This window comes from Peromyscus maniculatus, chromosome 8 (assembly GCF_049852395.1).
Source record: "Peromyscus maniculatus bairdii isolate BWxNUB_F1_BW_parent chromosome 8, HU_Pman_BW_mat_3.1, whole genome shotgun sequence".
NCBI classification, from domain to species: Eukaryota; Metazoa; Chordata; class Mammalia; order Rodentia; family Cricetidae; genus Peromyscus; species Peromyscus maniculatus.
The window spans coordinates 12,461,451-12,481,773 of NC_134859.1; the positions used below are offsets into that span (position 1 = coordinate 12,461,451).

Genomic DNA, 20,323 nt, shown 5'->3' on the forward strand with positions numbered 1-20,323 from the left:
AGCTAATAGGGGAAAGAACTAGATAGATGTGAACCTAGAAGGGACAGAACTGATAGGGGAAAGAACTAGATAGATGTGAACCTAGAAGGGACAGAACTAGATGAAGGAATTAAGATAGAACTTAGAGGGGACAGTAGATAACTATAGAGAAATCAGGCAAGAAAGGAGCTAGACATGAGAACAGAACTGAGGCTGTGTATAAAGGATGTTATGCCAGAGGAATTAAAGCGCATGGACCAAAGAACTCTGCGTGCGTAGACTGATTTACCGACCTTAAAGAATAGATTCTCAGCTGGTTGATAGAGCCTTCCGCGGACCCTGGAAAGGAGACTATTAGGGGCTGGACCCCAATAGTCCCCAACAACTGGCGCCCGAACCAGGGGACCAAGAGGAAGTAGGTACTGAAGCATATCCAGGGAGAGAGGTATCGCTTCACAGAGAGCTGCCCAGTTAGAGGCTCAACTCTCCGGGAGGTACGATTTTGGAGACCTCCGAAGTATCAGCTATAACCAGTCCTTACCGAAGGATACTGCAGATCCCGGGGACACCGACCCCCCCGTTTGGAGCGGTGAGTAGCTATGAACACCCCCCCCCCATTAGTCAGAATGAGTCTGAAGACAAACAGCTTCTGATAGAAGTTACAGGACACAGGCTTAAGACAAAAGGCACTTCAGTCAGCTCCAGTCAGTTTATAAGCTTAAATAAGGAAACAACAGACTATCTTAATCCCATAAGGCCTCCTAACAAATGTATGGAAAGATTTAGGAGACCCCTAAAAGCTGCCAACCTTATGAAATTAATTTACCATCAGACTGTGATAAGCGTCAGAGATTTTAGCCCCTTCCTTTTAAGGAGAAACCTGCTGTTACTTCATTCAGGGTCTTACAAGGAGGTAACACAATATTATCACACCACGAGACCTCCCGAGAGCTTAAACTAGAGCTATGAAGTTCACTATGTACGCCATACTAGCAGCAGCGTCCTGCTACAAACAGCCTTTCTTGCTAAAATTAATTGAAATCCAAAGGCGAACTTGAGCTGTAAACTTCTAATTGTTAACTAGAAGCTTGATCCAGCAGCCTTCATTTAAATAACTGTGCAAGTCTCACAGCCTGAGCCGGTTTAAAAACTAATGGCAACTTCTAACTCTCCTAAAAAAGTGTCCTTTTCTCTCTTTCCTTTTTCTGGGTTGACTATTTAAGTTCTTAGTAATTTACAAAAATCTTGGCCAAGTACAAGAACTTTAGTTAACCCATTTCAAAAAAAAAAAAAAAAAAAAAACAGGTCCTGGTTAGGGGACGCCCTACTACGACCTGTATGGATTCATCAGACCCCCGAAGACGTTTGGGGGTCGGAATCCTAAACCTAACTATCTGCTATCTGCATCTCAGCTCACTTGGGCCTTTGAGTCGTCTCCACCCTTCCCCTCACCTTGCCATTCCCGGTGGCTATCTGGCTTGATACAGACTAGACAAACAGGCTGCAACTGCTACAAAAAAAAGAAAAAAAAATTCCTCCTCCTTTGTTTTAGCCTGTAAATTTACTGTGCTTATCTCATTTCATGATACACCTTAAAGGATTTATTAAATTGTTACACTCCTCATATACTACAGTTTTGAATAAGAGTTCCTGTTTCTATATTAAAAAAATTTCAGTAAAACTTAATATTTTTAAGGCTAAACTGACAGGTATAAAACCAAAGTTCTAAGCTTATAAGGGCAACTAACTTGAGCCGGGCGGTGGTGGCGCAAGCCTTTAATCCCAGCACTCGGGAGGCAGAGCCAGGCGGATCTCTGTGAGTTCGAGGCCAGCCTGGTCTCCAAAGCGAGTTCCAGGAAAAGCGCAAAGCTACATCGAGAAACCCTGTCTCGAAAAAACAAAAAAAAAAAAAAAGGGCAATTAACTTATAAATTGTTAAAAATAAGTTTACTTTAATTAAAGATAATTAAAAAATAAAACTTATTGATTGGCCGACCTAAACTGTAAACTGTTAAGGATAAGTTGTACTTAAGCTATAACCTATTAGAGATAATTTTCAGGATACAAATTAAAACTTGATCATCATAAATGATCAAATTCTCTAATGTATACAAAATCATATTTATATACATGCTACGTATGCTAAATTTCATATAATCAATTCATTACTTATCCCCTAACATTTAAAAAGTTTACACTTTGGACAAAACTGCCATACCCCTCATTGCCAGGGTTTTGTCCAAACTATGCTTTGAGATAATTTAGATTATATTTCCATTTACCAGGTTTAAAGACAATTTGCCTTACTATCCAATTTCAAGTAAAAGATAGCTCACCTAAAAGATTTCAAAATGACCCTTTACCATTCCTTTATTAAAAGAAATTCACTTTACATTGGCTATTTTTAATAATCAATCACTTATTTCTCCTGACAAGTTTAATACATAGATGCTTTTGGATATAAAGTTTTTATAGTGATATAAAGGTCTAGATATAGAAAATGTTTAGGAAAGTTAAAAAATAACATGATATATGAATTGCCAGTTATTAGGATAGATCATTGTAATACATAAACATCTAGATATGTTATTAATGATACATAAATCTCAGTAATAACCTAGAGATACTGAGGATGTATGCCTAAGTTAGATCTATGGATAAATTTTTTATTGAGGTATGAGATATATAAGCTTTAGAAATGGACTTATATACCTTAATATAAGAGTCTGGACCTCCCCAGAAGGGACACTGAGGCTAAATATAGGCTGTAGCTCCTTTGCTGTACAAGGTATAAAAATGTCCCAGTAAAGGTTGATCTTGACTTTACTAAAGAAATTAAGATTATTGTACAACCCTCTACAAAAACAATTCAGATTCATGCAGGGCAGAGCCTAAGGGGGCTGCTGGTGTGAATTCCAGTAAGATGGCCTTCTGGATTCAGGAAATTAAATATTCCAAACCAACTAAACACTTAAAATACAGGGGGAAAATAATTGGCTTGCTAGACATAAGCATGGATATTTCTTGTATTTCAGGAAAAGATTTGCCAGGTACTTAAGATGAGTATTACTCCTTTGTCTCTTATAGGCCTAGATCAACCTGATATTATTGCTAGCAACTCAAAAATATTAAGATGGTCAGATAAAATTATGACATATTCTGCCCATATGTCATCCACCATACCTAACACGCTATGGGAAAGAGACATACTGTAACAAATGGATGTATCATTAATCTCTGCTATGAACTAATATCATCTCAAATGCATTAGATGGGTTTTAAACTTAAAGGAACTTAAGTAAACAAGCTCAAGGCATAATTGGGCCCTTTATTCCAGAAATCATACATGACAGACATGGCCTAAGGTATCAAAACTTATCCTAGGGGCCACTGTCCACTGTTGACTCTGTTACTTGTAAATCTGATGCTCCTATCTGGGTTAAGTAATGACCTTTAAATGCTGAGAGAATTGTAATTGCTACCTGTCTGGTGGAGGAAAACATAAATATTGGGTATATAAAGCCCCCCAGCAGCCTTTAAATCACCCCAATATCTTTTTATTTAGGAATATCAGGCTTATAGACTGTTACAAGACCTTAAGAAATTAAATACAATTTATTAAAGCCAAGGGGAACCTCACAGCCTGGCTTCCCATCTTACACGGCCACCCCAGAAACCGAAAAATAATTGCCATAGATGTACAAGATTGCTTCTTTACCATGCCTCCTCACCCTAAAGATTGTCAGCATTTCAAATACTTTTAGTTTGCCTACTCACCCTGCTATGATGGAGGCCAAAGCCGACATACAGAACAGGAAATGAGAGTTCTGTTTATGTGTGTGTGTGTGTGTGTGTGTGTGTGTGTGTGTGTGTGTGTGTGTGTGTATCTTACAATAATTTTATTGCACAGATGATGTCAAACTATGAAACTTATGAGTCTATAGAATGGCAAATAACTCTACAGGATATATGGCACCTTTTCTTATGTCTGTCCAACAATTACAAATTCTTTCCCTATGAAAGCTCACCATGAGGCTTACTTATGATTTATGGTTATGAAATAAGTAATACACCATTTATTTTTACTGCTTTTCAATTTTAGGAATGCCTAGAACTCATAAATAGACAATAGCCTTACTTATACTTCAAGAACTCTTAAGAATTGGCGCTTAGATTTTTCATATCTCCCACTACAGGCATTCCTTATTACTTCCAGGCCAAGCCACAAAGTTACACCTAAGCCTCTGTGATCTTCTCACTGGTATTTGAAAAAGTCCTGATGTTTTCATACTGTCAGGAGGAGGATATGCCTACATGTCTTCACAGGACATTGACCTGCCTTTACGAATCCTGGATTGCCTGGTCACGCCACATACTAGGCCACTGCAGGACAAAGGCGCTCTAAAGCTGCCAGACTGAATACAGACTGTTATTTACCTCTAGATTCTTAAATATTGAGTGTTAAATATAAATAAATTGATACAATTCCAGATCCTTTTGATGAATTGTTCATCAATGATATAAAACTCATAGAAATATGATTAGAAATAATAACTCTCTTCTAAATGTATTTTATTAACTTTTGTCAAAAGATAATGAGACTTGAGAGATATATAAATGACATATTTCAGATTTCATTCTCTGGCTATCCTGATTCTGTTGAGACTCCAAGGATTCATATTTTTGTCTGACAAAATTTACCACTGTTATATTGCTAACATATCTAAGCTTTTGTCCATTAAGAAGGTTCTTATAAGCTTCAGGAGATCAAAATTTGCCAACGCTCACAAACCAAGAAGGACTGGGAGGAATGCAACCTAACTACAGTTCTTATCTCCCACTTACAAAATTTCTTTTTCTCCTCTGGGTGGGGGAGGAGCCTTCCCTCTCCCTGGCCTGGTATCCCCTTCTCTTATCTGCTAACCAGGCATTTAATATCCCACAGGTACACCTAAGAGAAAAAGTTTCCTCTTTAAAACTCCTCATCTTTAAAACTCTTCGACTGCATGTTCTACCATTAATACACATATTTGTTTCCAGCAGAAATTCTAACCATTTAAAGAGTTATAGGTTGTCATCCTCTGGCCCATGGACATGCTGTCTAGCTGCAGGTCTGCATCCCACCCTCCAGGCCACACCGATGTGCTGTCCAGCCCAACCCTGCGTCACGCCCTCCAGCCCACAAGACAGAAAATTCTGCTACACTGCCTGTCTCACAGAGCCTGAAACAGCCTGCGATTCCTGGGTTTCCACTGCATCCCAGGCCTCAAGACCCCCAGCTTCACCCCCATATCCGCAGGAAGCAACCATGAAAGATTTCTACAGCCCCCTTTGTCACATACCCCTGTTTATGAACTGAACTCTCCAGCCCAGGGGCTGGACTGCCCATAGAAAATGCTCTGTTATTAATTATATGAGTTCTGCCCATGATCCTGAAATGTATGTACTATCAGATATTCTGCTCATGTACTTATGACAATTGTTCTGTATGTAAGTCTTGCTATGTGTACCCTGACACAGCTTACTACTGTTTTCTCATAGCTAGTGGTTTAATATTGCATTGATTACAAATTTAAATTAGGTAAGCTTCAGCTGCAGCCTTAATCCCATAGGTATTCAGGACTCTTTAACTATGCCTCCTTAAAAGACAGGTAAACCAAATTAATACCACTAACCAAAGATTAATAGATACAGTTAATGTTCTAAACTAACCATTTCTTTTTGATAAGTCACAATCATAGTATTCAGACACTTTTGACCATATTATGCCATACTAGCTAAGGATAGATTTTTATGATTAATCATCTGCTCCCTTTTGGAGACAGAGATATTCTAACTATATACAGCTATACCTATTAGATAGTTAAACTAATCCTCAGCCTGCCATCAATATAGAGTATTGATTATAAATATATATTATAGGTACAATATTGATTAAATATCAATGTTAATTAATCATTACTTATCATTTTTCAGAAATCTCCAAACTTAAGTTTATCTACATATTCAATGTCCTAGAAAAAATTTTTTTAACTAAATGAAAAAAGGGGAACTGTTGCGGGCCGCAGGAATATATCATAAGAACTCAGCTGGTTATGGCAAAGTCACTACCTGGAGGGATCATGGAATTCCTCCAGAAGAAGCCAAATCGCAAGGAGTTTTTGGTGTTACTTGGCTTGTTATATATCAGCTGTCTTCTGTTATGAAAATCATGTGTGCCTTCATAGCTTTCCCAATTGACTTTTCCCTAAGAAGGACTAACAGTGTAGACTGAGCACTCTCTGGACATACACATTCCAGGTAATTTGGAGAACAGCCTCAGGGAAAGGCTTTCTCTGGAATCAGATTATCTCCCTTAGCCACTTTCAAGGACTACAGGAAACACCACCCAGGTGGGCGCCCATTGTTAGTCCCAGGTGGACTAACAATAATAACAGCCCACATGCAAGTCTCCTGACTTACGGTAAATTCCACTAGGAGACACCGCCTAGGCGAGGTGGACCTTAAGTAATAGCTTTACACAATTTAGCTCGGACCCTCCCTTTTATATACTGGGACTTCCAGGGCACAGGGGGAGAAGAGAAAAGAGAATGGAAGAACTAGATGGGTAAGAACTTGAGAGGAACGAGCTGAGATGGGGAAGAACTAAATTGAAGAGCTAAAAGAGAGGACTAGAGGAACGAGATGGAAGATGAGGAAGAGCCAGATGGGGAAGAACAAGATGAGGAAGAGCCAGATGAGAGAGAAGGAAACGGGAGAGGAGCTAATAGGGGAAAGAACTAGATAGATGTGAACCTAGAAGGGACAGAACTGATAGGGGAAAGAACTAGATAGATGTGAACCTAGAAGGGACAGAACTAGATGAAGGAATTAAGATAGAACTTAGAGGGGACAGTAGATAACTATAGAGAAATCAGGCAAGAAAGGAGCTAGACATGAGAACAGAACTGAGGCTGTGTATAAAGGATGTTATGCCAGAGGAATTAAAGTGCATGGACCAAAGAACTCTGCGTGCGTAGACTGATTTACCGACCTTAAAGAATAGATTCTCAGCTGGTTGATAGATCCTTCCGCGGACCCTGGAAAGGAGACTATTAGGGGCTGGACCCCAATAGTCCCCAACACTCTTTATGTATGTTCTTCTTTAAATTAGTTTTTGTTTTTTGGTTTTTGGTTTTTCAAGACCTGGAACTCACTCTGTAGCCCTGTAGCATAGGCTGGCCTCGAACTCACAGAGATTTGCCCTTCTTTCACTCCTGAGTGCTGGGATTAAATGTGTGTGCCACCACCACCCAGCCTGCTTCTTGGTGTTCTTGTGGGACTCCTAGCAGTGGGAGTGGGGCTGTCTCTGGCTCTTTTGTCTGCTCTTGGGACACTTTTCCTCCTACTGAGTTGCCTTGTTCAGCCTTGATATGAGGGTTTGTTCCTAGTCTTGTTGTAAGTTGCTGTGCTGTATTCCATTGATATCCCTGGGAGGTCAGCTCTTTTCTGAAGGGAAACAGAGGAGTGATTCTGGGACAGAGGGGTGGTGGTAGGTCATACAGAGGGGAGTGGAGAGAGGGGAAACTGCCAGGATGTAATGTAGCTGGTGTTTTCTCCTTTCCACCTGGGCCTGCATTCGCTCAGACCCAAATAAACACACAGAGGCTTATATTAATTAAAACTGTTTGGCCATTGGCTCAGGCTAACTACTGACTAGCTCTTACACTTAAACTCAGCCCATTTCTGTTAATCTATATGTCACCACCTGTTTGGAGCCTTTACTTGTATACCATTACATGCTGCTCCCTGGACTGCATGTTGGCGTCTCCTGAATCAGCCTTCCTCTTCCCAGAATTCTCCTTGTCTGCTTTTCTTCCCTATACTTCCTGTCTGGCTACTGGACAATCAGCATTTTATTAAATCAGTGTACAAAAGCATTATCCCACAGCAATCTAATATATAAGAGAAGAATGTTTTGAAAGTTTGACAATATGTATATAGTTGTTCTTACTTCCTTAAACTGTACCATGTAGCTTGTTGGTAATGGTGCATGCCTTTAATCCTAGCACTCAGGAGGCAGAGGCAGGTGTATTCTGTGAGTTTGAGGTCAGCCTGGTCTACAGAATGACTTCTAGCACAACCAGACCTACACAGAGAAACCCTGTCTCAGAAAGAACTAAAAAAAGGGACCATTTATATAAATTGGAGCCAATGTTTGTTTACAGAAATGAAATAATTATAGTACAAATGAAATAAAAGTTCTTAGCACAAGATAGGTAAAATATGTTTTTAAAAAATAGAAATGAGCCCCCGACTTCCCTTCTGGACCAGAGGTGAGTATCCGGGTCCAATCAGGACCCCATCCCTGGGCACTAGCCACTCCGGGAAGACCTGCCCAACTTGGCCACAGGTTCTGGCCACCGGGCGGGTCCCCTTCTAGCCCCACTGGGAGGGATCCCCTTCTCCAAGCCCCGCGGCAGCCCCTGCAATCCCCGTGCCCTGCCCCCACGCCCATCTGCCCGAGACCCCAGCCACTTCCTGAGACTTAGAGACCGGCCCCCAGCTCCCATCCTGCCCCCGACTTCCCTTCTGGACCAGAGGTGAGTATCCGGGTCCAGAGTTGGACAAGAGAACTCCCTTTTGGACAAGAGACAGAGACTTCCTGAATCTGTCAGCTCTTTCTGAAACAAGTACACTGATAAGACCAAGAAGGAACCACAAGGAGATGGGCAGACGTCAAGGCAGAAGTACATACAACAAAATGAAGAGCAATACAGCATCACCAGAACCTAGCCCGCCTCCAACATCTAGACCTGAACATCAAAAATTGGAAGAAGCAGAAGAAAGTAGCCTTATGAGTAACATCATGAAGAAGGTAGAGGCTTGTATAGAGGAAAAGACAAGAAAATTGGAAGAACGCTGCAAACAACTAGAGGAAAGGGCAAACAAATTAGAAGAAAACAATAAAGCCCTGCAAGAAAACAATAAAGTCCTGCAAGAAAACAATAAAGTCCTGCAAGAAAACAATAAAGTACTGGAAGAAAACAATAAAGCACTGAAAGAAAATCATGAAAAAGCAATGAAACAAACAAAGGAAACAGTCCAAGAACTGAAAAGGGAAATTGAAAAAGTGAAGAAGACACAAACAGAGGGAATGCTGGAAATAGAAAACGTGAGTAAAAGATCGGGAACTTCAGATGCAAGTATAACCAACAGAATGCAAGAGATGGAAAAGAGGATTTCTGGCATTGAAGATACAGTAGAAGAAATAGTTTCATCAGTCGAAGGAAACACTAAAGCCAACAAAGTCATGAACCAAAATGTCCAAGAAATTTGGGACACCATGAAAAGACCAAACCTACGAATTATAGGGATAGAAGAAGGTGAAGAATACCAACTCAAAGGCACAGAAAATATACTCAACAAAATTATAGAAGAAAACTTTCCCAACTTAAAGAAGGAAATGCCTATGAAGATACAAGAAGCCTATAGAACACCAAACAGACTAGACCCCCAAAAAAAGTCCCCTCGACATATAATAATTAAACAACTAAATGTACAGAATAAAGAAAGAATATTAAGAGCAACCAAGGAAAAAGGCCAAGTGACCTATAAAGGTAAACCCATCAAAATAACACCCGATTTCTCAATGGAGACTTTGAAAACCAGAAGGACCTGGACAGATGTAATGCAGACACTAAGAGACCATGGATGTCAGCCCAGACTAATATACCCAACAAAACTTTCAATCATCATAGACTGAAGGAACAAGACATTCAAAGACAAAGCCAGATTTAAACAATACCTATCCACAAACCCAGCCCTACAGAAAGCACTAGAAGGAAAATTCCAACCGAGGGAAGTCAGATACACACTCGAAAACACAGGCAATAGATAAAGCCACAACAGTAAACCCCAAAGAAGAGAAGTACACACACACTACCACCAAAAATAACAGGGATGAAGAATCACTGGTCATTAATATCCCTTAATATCAACGGACTTAATTCACCTATAAAAAGACATAGACTTACAGAATGGATACGAAAGCAGGACCCATCTTTCTGCTGCATACAAGAAACACATCTCAAATTCAAAGACAGATACTACCTAAGAATAAAAGGCTGGGAAAAGACTTTCCAATCAATTGGTCTTAAGAAACAAGCAGGGGTAGCCATCCTGATATCCAACAAAATAGACTTCAAACTAAAATCAATCAAAAGAGATCAAGAAGGACATTACATACTCATCACAGGAAAGATCCACCAAGATGAAGTTTCAATTCTGAAGATTTATGCCCCAAACACAAGGGGCTGCTTTGATTTTTACTAGTGGCTCATGTAATGGAAAATCAGCCTATGTACTCAATAAAAAAAAAAGGATATACAATCTAGACTACTACTGCTTCAACTCAAATATTAAAAAAATAGGAATTGTGGGAGCCCACAGTGACTCAGTTTCCCAGTTTGATTCTGAAGTCTATTCTGAGTCAATAGTGTTCAGGCGTGCTTGCTCCAGGGCTGTGAGAAAGTCCTGATTAGCCCATGGGAAGGAATACACTATCTAGTTAGAAACAGGCTGCTGCTGGCCTCAGGTTGCTGACATCCACCTGGGAGGTATATCAAGATAGAAAATGAAATGGCCTGCTCCTTGACCGAAGGACAGGGTCGACATGGTTGAATGCCTGTGCTATGCATTGTTCTACTTCCACCCATCAAGTTTGTATATAAGCTGCCTGTGAAATACACTCAGGCACTGTCCGGCATTGACTGGCCGTCCTTTCCACTCTTGTTCTAACTTTTTCATTGTCTCCACTATCCGCAGGCCTCCACACAGCTACCTGGTCAACTCTGGAGGTAAGGAATTAGCTTTGAGCTCTCTCTCAATGCCTTCCATTTTGTCTCCCATTCTTCAGAGACACAAGGCAATCAGAGATTCGAGCAGGGTGGAAATCCAGGACATCATCAGGGGTGAGGAGGGTTAAGGCTCCTGGGCTGTCTTAGTATGCCCTGGCTGTGCCCACCTCCTGTGGCTTATCTACTTAGCAGATTCACTGATGTTCCTCACCCATATCTCTTGCTCTTCACTTTGGTCTGAGCTAACCCACTCAGGGTTGGAATGCCCAGGCTTGGGAAGGGCTGCAACCCCTCATCAGTGAGGGACATGGGGAGGGACTTCGGGATCAGAAGTGATCATAGAAGCTGGAAGGTCTCTCTTCCAGTTAAGTCTGGTGGCCTTAGGACTTCTTGGTAGTGACAGAAACTGCTCATGTGAGCTGAGAGCTTTGCAGACCCCAGGCATGCAGACCCCTTCTCTGGACCTTTGCTCTGCTCCAGGAGGCCAACCAGTCTCTTGGGACAGGCAAGATTTTGACTGTCCTCATCAGTGTCCACCTCTAGGGCTCTGCCTTTCTTCTAAGGCACCCTAAGAATCATGGGATTTGGAGTAACTATTGCCAAGTTTGGCAAATACAAGCACAGCCCCCAGGGTAATCAAATTGCAGACAAACAATGAACACTCTTGAAAGGTTTCTTGGCATGTACAGTGTTTAGCATATCCTTATTCTTTAAAATCTGAATATTGTGGTACTGAGGAGATAGTTCAGTGAGTAAACATGCTTGTTGGGCAGTATAAGGCCCCAAGTTTGGATTTCTGGCACCCACATAATTCTACCCAAATACAAAGCTTCAGGTTCAGTGATCCTACCTCAAAAAACAAGGTTGGAGAGCTGGTGAGAAGGCCCCACGAGTAAGAGCACTTCCTCCACAACCCCGAGGACCTGAGTTGGGACACCCAGCATTCAGGTTAAAAAAATTCCAGAATGGATATGAGTGTCTATACCCTCAGCATGGGACATGGTAGTCAAAGAGACAGATAGATATCAAGAGCCCTTTGGCCAGGCAGCCAGCCCAGGGGAAAAACTGGAAGGCCAGTGAGAGACATGTCACCAGGCACTAAGGTAGACAGAGATAAAAGAAGAAACTCTGTGTCCTGCTCTGACCTCTGCATAGTGACATGCATATGTAGCATGCAGGTGCTCCCACACATGCTCAAAAACATGCATGCATACACACACTTCAGTAATGACAACAGAAGCATATTTTAATTTTGTGCTATGTCTACAGGATCTCACTATGTAACCCAGGCTAGCCTTCAGCCTGGATTGTTCCATCTCGGCCTCACAACTGCTGGAGATTACAGGCAGGCAACACCACACTCAGCTATAGTTATACTTTAAAATGAAATGTTTGGAGCCTGATGTGTGGTGCAGTCCTGTAATCCCAGGAGGTTGGCACAGGAGGATCACAAATCCAGACCTTCTGGCTACAGAGTCACTTCAAGGTCAACTTGGACAACTTAGTGGAACTCTTGTCTCAAAATATAAAGTAAAAAGTGGGTTTAGCCTGGCATGGAGGCTCATGCCCATTATGTCAGCCCTCAGGAGGCTGAGGCAGGAAGGTTTCCACCATGAAGAAGTTCATTGCCAATCTGTTTAATCTCAATCTGTGAGATCCTGTTTAAAAACAAACAGAAAGATATAGGTAGTTAAGTTGGTAGATAGATAGACAGACAGACAGAGAGATAGACTGAAAGACAGACTGAAAGACAATGAAAGACAGATTGAAAGACAGACAGACAGACAGACAGACAGACAAATAACCGGCTCTATTCAACTCTCAGAACTTCAAAATAAGTAGTTGATGGCCTGGGATGGCTCTGCAGGTAAGGGTCTTGCTGCCAGGCTTGGCAGTCTGAGGTTGGTCCCTGAGCTTACCCAAGGAAAGAGAGAAATGACTTCAACAAAATGTTCTCTGACCTATGCAGGCATGCCATGGCACAAGGTACTCCCCATTCAATAAACAATGTGCAACAAGTAAATAAATAGGTAAATGCTTGGGTTATACTTCCACAAAAATATTATGCATTGGTTATCTAAAACTCAAATTGAATTGGCTATCCTTCTACATTTCCTTGGAGGCTGGCCGATTTGGGATGCAACTTAGCAAGTCAGAACAACAAACCTGGGGTTAAGAATAGTCTAGAAGACATGGAGAGGGGACTTCTCCTCTTTGCTTAGTACAACAGCTGCCAGGGACCTCCAACTCCCACTGGACAACACCAGTAGAGTAGGTTCTGTCTTGCTGGTCCCAGAAAACGCCCACTGAGGTCAAGGTCCATCTCTGGTCAATTTGCCTGAGCAGAGGGGTCTGAATGTGGCTGCTGCCTCCTTGGAGTGAAAGGGGAAGAGGGTCCAGATGGGAAACGGTGATCTGGAAAGACCCTGCAAAAGATTCAAGAAAGGATGAGTGCTAGGGTAGAGTTGGCCACCTGATACAACTGTCCACCTGGACCAGACATCCTGGGAACTAGAGGATGAGGCATGTGTCCCAGAGGGGTGGAGGCAGAAAGAATCTGTGGGTCCCAAGGAGAGGTTGACACACCAGTGCTAAACCACTTGGTACCTCCTTTTCTTGGGTTATAAAATGGGCATTGTAGTGAGGCCAGCCTCAGGGCTGCCTGGAGGACTGAGGGCTATGTTGAGAACTCTGTCTGCTCAGTTGGTGGGAGCTGCTATAAGCAGTGTCTGGAAGGGACATGCATGGCACAGGTGTTTTAAGTGAAAACTGTGAAAAGATCTCAGGTGTCAAGCCATAAAAGGAAGGGAGGTGGGACCTATGTGGCACATTCTGCCAGTACAGACCTGGACCCAATTTTCCATGGGAAGCCATGAGCAGGATGCATCTGATTTCCCCTCACACATGCTCAGGACTCTGCAAATCTCATGTACTGGGGACAATCATATTTCTTGGCTGTAGGAACCTGCTTGGTCTGGATTTGTAGAAATCAACAGTGTGACCACATTCTTCCTCTTTCAGTTCTGAAACTTCTGTGGCCTGGTGGGATTCAACAGGATTGCAGAGGACAGCATGAACTGTGAGGTTCATTTGTTCAAAAGCAGAGATGAGGAACACAAATAGAGTCCCAGGATGTCCTGGATATATACCAAATTCTTGCAGGAAACCCTGCCAAGGGCAGGACTGTGGAGGTCCCACAGGTACTATAGTTAAGTGGTGTCAGGGTATAAAGGAACCACCCAAGGGGCCCAGACCACACAGCACAGGCAAGGAAGGAGGTGGAGCAGGAGAAGCCAGAGGGAAAACAGAGGATGTGTTGAGCCAGATAGAGACTGAACGATGAGGGACAGATGGAGGTGTTTGCAATATGGGGTTTCTCCAGGAGTAGCTTTAGACTTTAGGGAGCCCAGTGTGATATGACATCATGGGATCTCTTGCTAAGAGCTGAGTTGGAATGGAAGCACTGTGACATTGGGGGTGGGGGGGTTGCAGTGTGGGCATGTGGGTGAAACCATCCCAGGGCCCTTCTGAAGCCTTCAGAGACTGTGGAAAAAGAGGGTTCCCAAATGTTCCCTTGTCTCAGTCTGGGGTATTGTAATCCCAAATCTGGCGTCTTTTCCTCAGAGCCTTTTTGAAGTCTTGTCATCTCCCTGTGGTTCTAAGCACCAGACTTGTGCACCAAACCCTCAGGAGCCATGCTGCTGTTGCTGACCTTGGCTCTCCTTGCTGGTGCCACCTGCAGAGCCCAGAGTGAGTACCTGAGCCTCCTTTGTGGCCTTCACCTCCTATGTCCTGTCCTATGCATAAGGGGCTCGAGTGAGAGAGTGGCCCTGAGTGTTTTTTGCCTCACTTTCCCCAGATGTACTGGCCAATAATATCGGCACCTATTTCTACATTGTTGATGAAGGGAAGGGGGAAATCAAGTCCATCCGGATCTTCTATACAGCAGCAAGACGCCTCAAGGGGTGAGTAGGGTTCTGCCTCTTTGGCTTCCTGTAGTACTCCCCAGCTGTGCCTGCTCCTGTGGCTTGTCTAGAACCCTCACCTGAGCTAGCCCACTCAGAGCTGGAATGCCCAGGTTCGGGTAGGACTAGACAATCCTCAGGGAGGCAGGTGGAGAGGTACCTCCGACTTTGTGATTCAGAAAGCACCATAGAGGCTGAAGGGTCCCTCCTCCACATAGTTCTGGTGTTCCTAGTGCTCCTTGGCAGTCACAGGAACTGCTTACATGGTCTGAGAAACGTCCCTGCCTTCACAGGACATGAAATGATGAGTGGTTCACTCTCTTATTCTGGACCTTTGCTCTGCTATAAAAAGGCCAGCCATTCCCTAGGGACAGGCCAGAGCTTGACTGTCCTCACCAGCTTCTTCCTCATGAGGTCTGCTGTGCTCCTAGAGTGCCTCAAATGCCTTGTGCTACTGATGCCAAGCTAGTTAAATGCAAGCACAGTCCCCAAGGTTAATAGAATTTCAGATGTGTGGATGGAAGTTTCTCAGTTCTGCCCGGTCCTACAGGAGCTGTAATTATAATCATCATTCAGAGGTTTAATATTAATTACAAACTGTTTGGTCTATGGCTAAGGTTTATTGCTAGATAGCTATTAAATCTTAAATCAATCTATTTCTGTTCATCTAAGTATCGCAGTGAATCTCGTTACTTTACTGCATTCTGGTACTTCTTGCTCCCTTGGCGGCTTGGAGCATCTCCCCTCACTTTCTTCTCCCTGTATCTCAGCTTGGATTTCCTGCTTGGCTATAACCTGTCTTACCACAGGCCAAAGCAGTCTCTTTATTAACCAATGGTAGCAACACATATACACAGCATACAGAAAGACATCCCACAGCACACATGATCAATGGATGTTCTTTTACTGTGTCTCCTGTGTAATATTGAGGTCGTCTCCATCATTTAAACATTCGAAGTTGTTAGACAGGGAGAAGGCTGAGCAGAAAAAATGTTTGCTCTTCAAGTACGAGGCCTGAAGTTTGGGTCCCCAGGACCTGTGTGAAACCTGAGAACTGCAGCACAAGTCTGTAAACCTCAAGCTGTGGGAGCAGAGACAGGGAGATCCTGCTGACTTGGCTGGCCAGAGTCTTACCCAAAAAGCTAAGTGACCATGTCAGGGTCACTTGGAGACTCTGCCTAGGAATAATAAGCTTTCATACCTGGAAAAATGGCAGAGAAAGTAAGAAAGAACATCTGCTGTGCAAACACGAAGACCTGAGTTTGGATTCCCAGGACCAGTGTAAAAGGAAGGAGTAGCCTGGCAAGATGGAGGGGACTGTGAGTTAAGCACTGGGGCAGCAACAGGAACATGTCAGGAGCTCTTGGGCAGCCAGTCTAGCTGCAACACTGAACTTGTGTTCAGTGAGAGAGTTTGTCTCGAAGTAATAAGGCAGATAGCTAGAGAGAAAGAGAGCAAGTGCTGTGCTCTAGCATCACAGACAGACAGAAAGACAAACAGACAGACACACACACACCACCACCACCACCACCACCACCCCTCACAACACAATTCAGAACTGACAACATGGTTATACTTCCCCTACCACTTTTGTGCAATTGGTTGAAATCAAGACATACCACTGTGTTTTGTCTATAGACATCAATTTTTTGAGACGGTGTGTCCCTATGGATCCCAGGCTTTTGTTAAGCCTAGAGTCCTTCTTCCTCATCCTCACAACTGCTGGAGAGTCTATGGTCATGCTTTTAATGCAATATTGGAGGATGGCCTGGTGGTGCAATCCTGTAATCTCAGCTTCCCAGGATCCTGATGCTAGAGAATATCAAATGTGAGGCCAAATTGTGCTACAGGGCACCTTAGGGTCAACCTGGACAACTTTTAAACCCTGTCACAGAAAAGAATGCAAAGGGAGGGTTGGAGGCCAGCATGGTGACTCATGTCAATAATGTCACATCTCAGGAGGCTGAGGCAAGAGGATTTCCACCATGAAAAAGTTCATGGAAATCCTGGCCACAGAGTGAGATCCTGTCTCAAATAAAGTAAAAAGAAAGAAAGAATGGGTGGGGAAATGGTACTATAGCTTAGTGGCTTGCCTAGTACAGGTGTGACCTACGTTTGGTCTCCAGTACCACTAAAGAAGTAAAGCCTGGCTGGACGGTGTTGGCACGTGCCTTTAATCCCGGCACTTGGGAGGAAGAGACAAGTGAACCTTTGTGGGTTTGATTCTGCCAGCCTGGGATAGGGATGGAGATCCACGACAGGCACCAAAACTACACAGAGAAACCCTGTCTTAAAAAAACCAAAAAAAAAAAAAAACAAACAACAAACACAAAATAAAACAAAAAACAAAAAAAAAATGTAAAAGAAAATAAGACTGATGCTGGGCGTTGGTGGCGCACGCCTTTAATCCCAGCACTCGGGAGGCAGAGCCAGGCGGATCTCTGTGAGTTCGAGACCAGCCTGGGCTACCAAGTGAGCTCCAGGAAAGGCGCAAAGCTACACAGAGAAACCCTGTCTCGAAAAAAAAAAAAAAAAAAAGAAAAGAAAAGAAAAGAAGACTGGCAAGATGTCTCTTGTTGACCAAACTAACCTGAGTTGACCCTTGCAACCGACACAGTGGAAGGAGAAACCAAATCCCAATGGTTGTCCTCTTACCTCCAACGAACTTGGCACATGTGAGATGCATGGATACACACACACACACACACACACACACACACACACACACACACACACACACAAAGACACATGCAGGCACACACACAATAAGTAATAAATTAATGTCAAAAAGAAGCAAATCAACCATTCAACACAAAAGGGGCTTATACTGGAAATTACTCATGATTATCTAAAATTCTAGTTAAAGCTGATATCCTTCCTGCGTTTTACCTGTGGTATGATTTGGTATGCATCTTCTTGCAAGAGAAGGAAGTTGGCATTAGCAATAGTGTAGAAGACTTCTTTGCTTGGTAGAACATCTCCCAGGGCTCTCCTGTTCCTCCTGACAACACTAGGAGAGATGACCCTGTCTCCCTGGTCTCTGCCTGTAAGGTCTGCTGACCTGAGCAGAGGGGACTCATTGTGGCTGCTGCCTCATTTGAGTCAGACAGAGGAGGAGGCTCTGGATGGGAAATGTGAGTTGGGCAGACCCTGCAAAGGATTCAGGCTCAGAATTGGCTGCAGTGGTAGACCTAGCCACCCAGGCACAGATGCATGATCTGAGCCAGAACCTATGAGGACCAGTGAGAAGGGATGTGTGTGGAAGAGGCAGAAGGAGGAAGGACTCAGGCTGCCATATCAGAGCTGGGCACTTCTGGAGACTGAACTGTAAACCAGGATCCAGGATAGGGCACAGTTTTGAGAAAGAACAGGCATTCCTGAGGTTGCATTGACTTGATTTCTCTCCAGCATCCAGCTGCAGTTTCAAAATCACTGGAGTGATGTCCATGGAATACGTTCAAAATATTATGAAGAGTTTCTACTGAATGATGGTGAGCATGTAATAAAGGTTCTTGGCACTGTGGGACACTGTCTGGACTCCTTGACCTTCATTACCAACAAGGGGATTGAGTTTTCCTTTGGTAAAAATAAGGGACGTCCATTTGAAGAGAGTGGAGGTCCAGACCAGCATCTACAGACTGTCAGTGGCGTATACTCACACATCTGCCTCCAAGGGATAGGCTTCAAATGGACCTATAACACAACGAAGCCTCCAAGAGAACCAATGACCATTCCTGACACTGACAAAGAGAAGGAAGATAGCAAAGATAAAGACAAAGATAAAGATGAAGACAAAGATGAACACAAAGAAAAAACAAAGAGAAAGAAAAAATGAAGATGATGACTATGATGAGCAGAAGAAAGATAAGGAAGAGTAGTAGTGAGCTCAGATCTCAGTCCTGCATCCCCACATCGTATGACCTCCTCTCAGCCAAGCTCACCCACCTGGAGGAACCAGTGTACTAGGTGACTGTTGGAGGAGGCAAAGCCCCAAAGACCCTGTATCTCTGTGTCCAATAAACTTCGTGCATCCATATGAGCCTGAGTGGTACTTGTCACCAGATGGGATGGTTTGAGGTCCCCCAGATCCTCCTGTACCTCCCCACTTTTTGGACCTGCACCCTTGCACTGAGTCAGGGTTCACACAGAAAGACCCTAGGTCAACTCAGCAGGCCTGAGGGCCCCAGAATGAGGCCAGCATCCAGCCACTGCCTGTCTCAAAGCACCTCGGGGCCTGCAGGAAGAGCTCAATGTGTGTTGACCAAGCTGGTGGGGCCTGGCTTTGCAGTGGTCCCCTGTAACTGTATTTGAGCAGATGTCATTGTCTCCTGTTCCTCTCCAGACCTCCCAATCTCCAGCCACCTCTTCCCTTACCTTGTCCTGTCCTGGGCACTATCCTCCCTCACGAAGACAGGCTGCCTGAAATGCATCCCATAAGCAGTTGGGGATTAAATCTAGGGCCTCATGGATGCTAGGCAAGTACTATAGGACTGAGCCATATACTCAGCTTGCATTTACTTCTTTAGTATTCATGAATGAATGAATGAATGAATGAATGAATGAATGAGACGGGGTCTCACATAGCCCTAGTTGGTCTACAAGGAAGAATTGTAAGCCTGCTTAGCAAAGAAAGTAACTTTTATCAAGCCAAGCTGAGGAATTCACCAACACCAGAGCTAGTCAGCAGCTAGGTAGACTACTACCATGATCAGGGGAGGTCTCCAGCCAATTCGCATGGCTTCCTCTCTCTCTCTCTCTGCAAAGTGGCAGGTACACACTTTGCAGAATTTTAAAAAAATGAGTCTCTTAGATACCCCAATTTAGATATAATACCTCCCAGGGTAAGTTAATGGGATCTTAAGTCAATGAGTGTAAATTTGAAGATGCCCATGCAACTGTGACAGATGTGGCAGTCTTTGCGAGGTGTATCATATGACATTAATATCAAGGGAAGTTTTCATAAGGGGGTGGTCCAAATAAAAGGAATTTTTTTTCCATTCAGTTAAATGTATTCCCTGACACTTGTCCAACAATTCCAGGCTACTAGAATTTTGATCAGCATCTAAAATGAAATAAGCTGGTCTAGGTGTGACAGGCCTGTAATCCAAGCTACTTGGAACACTGAGGAAGGAATCAGAGTTCACAACCTGGCTAAGGAACTTTGCCTCCAAAAATTTTTAAACACGTTTATGTTTAGCAATTAAAAAATATTTACTAATTTTTATTTTTTACATGACACTACTAAAGTTTAAAATGCACATCAAAACCCACACATTAGTAGTGGGAGATTTTAACACACCACTCTCACCAAAAGACAGATCTACCAGTCTGAAACTTAACAAAGAAATAAAGGACCTAGCAGATGTTATGACTCAAATGGACTTAATAGATATCTACAGAACATTCCATCCTAACACAAAAGAATATATCTTCTTCTCAGCACCCCATGGAACCTTCTCAAAAATTGACCACATGCTTGGACACAAAACAAATCTCAACAGATACAAAAAAATGGGAATAACCTCCTGTATCTTATCAGAC

General features: G+C 43.1%; 1 protein-coding gene and 1 long non-coding RNA gene across 4 annotated transcripts in view; one reads left to right on the top strand and one right to left on the bottom strand.

Annotated features, from left to right (window-relative positions):
- LOC121831612 (prostatic spermine-binding protein-like) overlaps positions 1 to 18,818 on the top strand; it is a 32,931-nt gene extending 14,113 nt beyond the window's left edge. Inside the window, exons 1-5 of one of the 3 annotated variants that reach the window (XM_076577981.1) lie at positions 10,712 to 10,817; positions 13,839 to 13,896; positions 14,442 to 14,567; positions 14,677 to 14,782; positions 18,191 to 18,818. In XM_076577981.1, coding sequence (XP_076434096.1) covers positions 14,513 to 14,567; positions 14,677 to 14,782; positions 18,191 to 18,617 — 588 coding nt within the window. In that variant the 5' untranslated portion in view covers positions 10,712 to 10,817; positions 13,839 to 13,896; positions 14,442 to 14,512 and the 3' untranslated portion in view covers positions 18,618 to 18,818. Of the gene's footprint in view, positions 1 to 10,711; positions 10,818 to 10,858; positions 10,932 to 13,838; positions 13,897 to 14,441; positions 14,568 to 14,676; positions 14,783 to 18,190 lie in introns of those variants that run through there. The other 2 variants (XM_076577980.1, XM_076577982.1) reach the window with 2 other exon arrangements.
- Positions 1 to 20,011, bottom strand: part of LOC143274537 (uncharacterized) — a 32,968-nt gene extending 12,957 nt beyond the window's left edge. Inside the window, exon 1 of the long non-coding RNA XR_013053176.1 lies at positions 12,984 to 20,011. This is a non-coding gene — a long non-coding RNA (uncharacterized LOC143274537). The remainder of the gene's footprint in view (positions 1 to 12,983) is intronic.
- Positions 20,012 to 20,323: the final 312 nt, after the last annotated feature.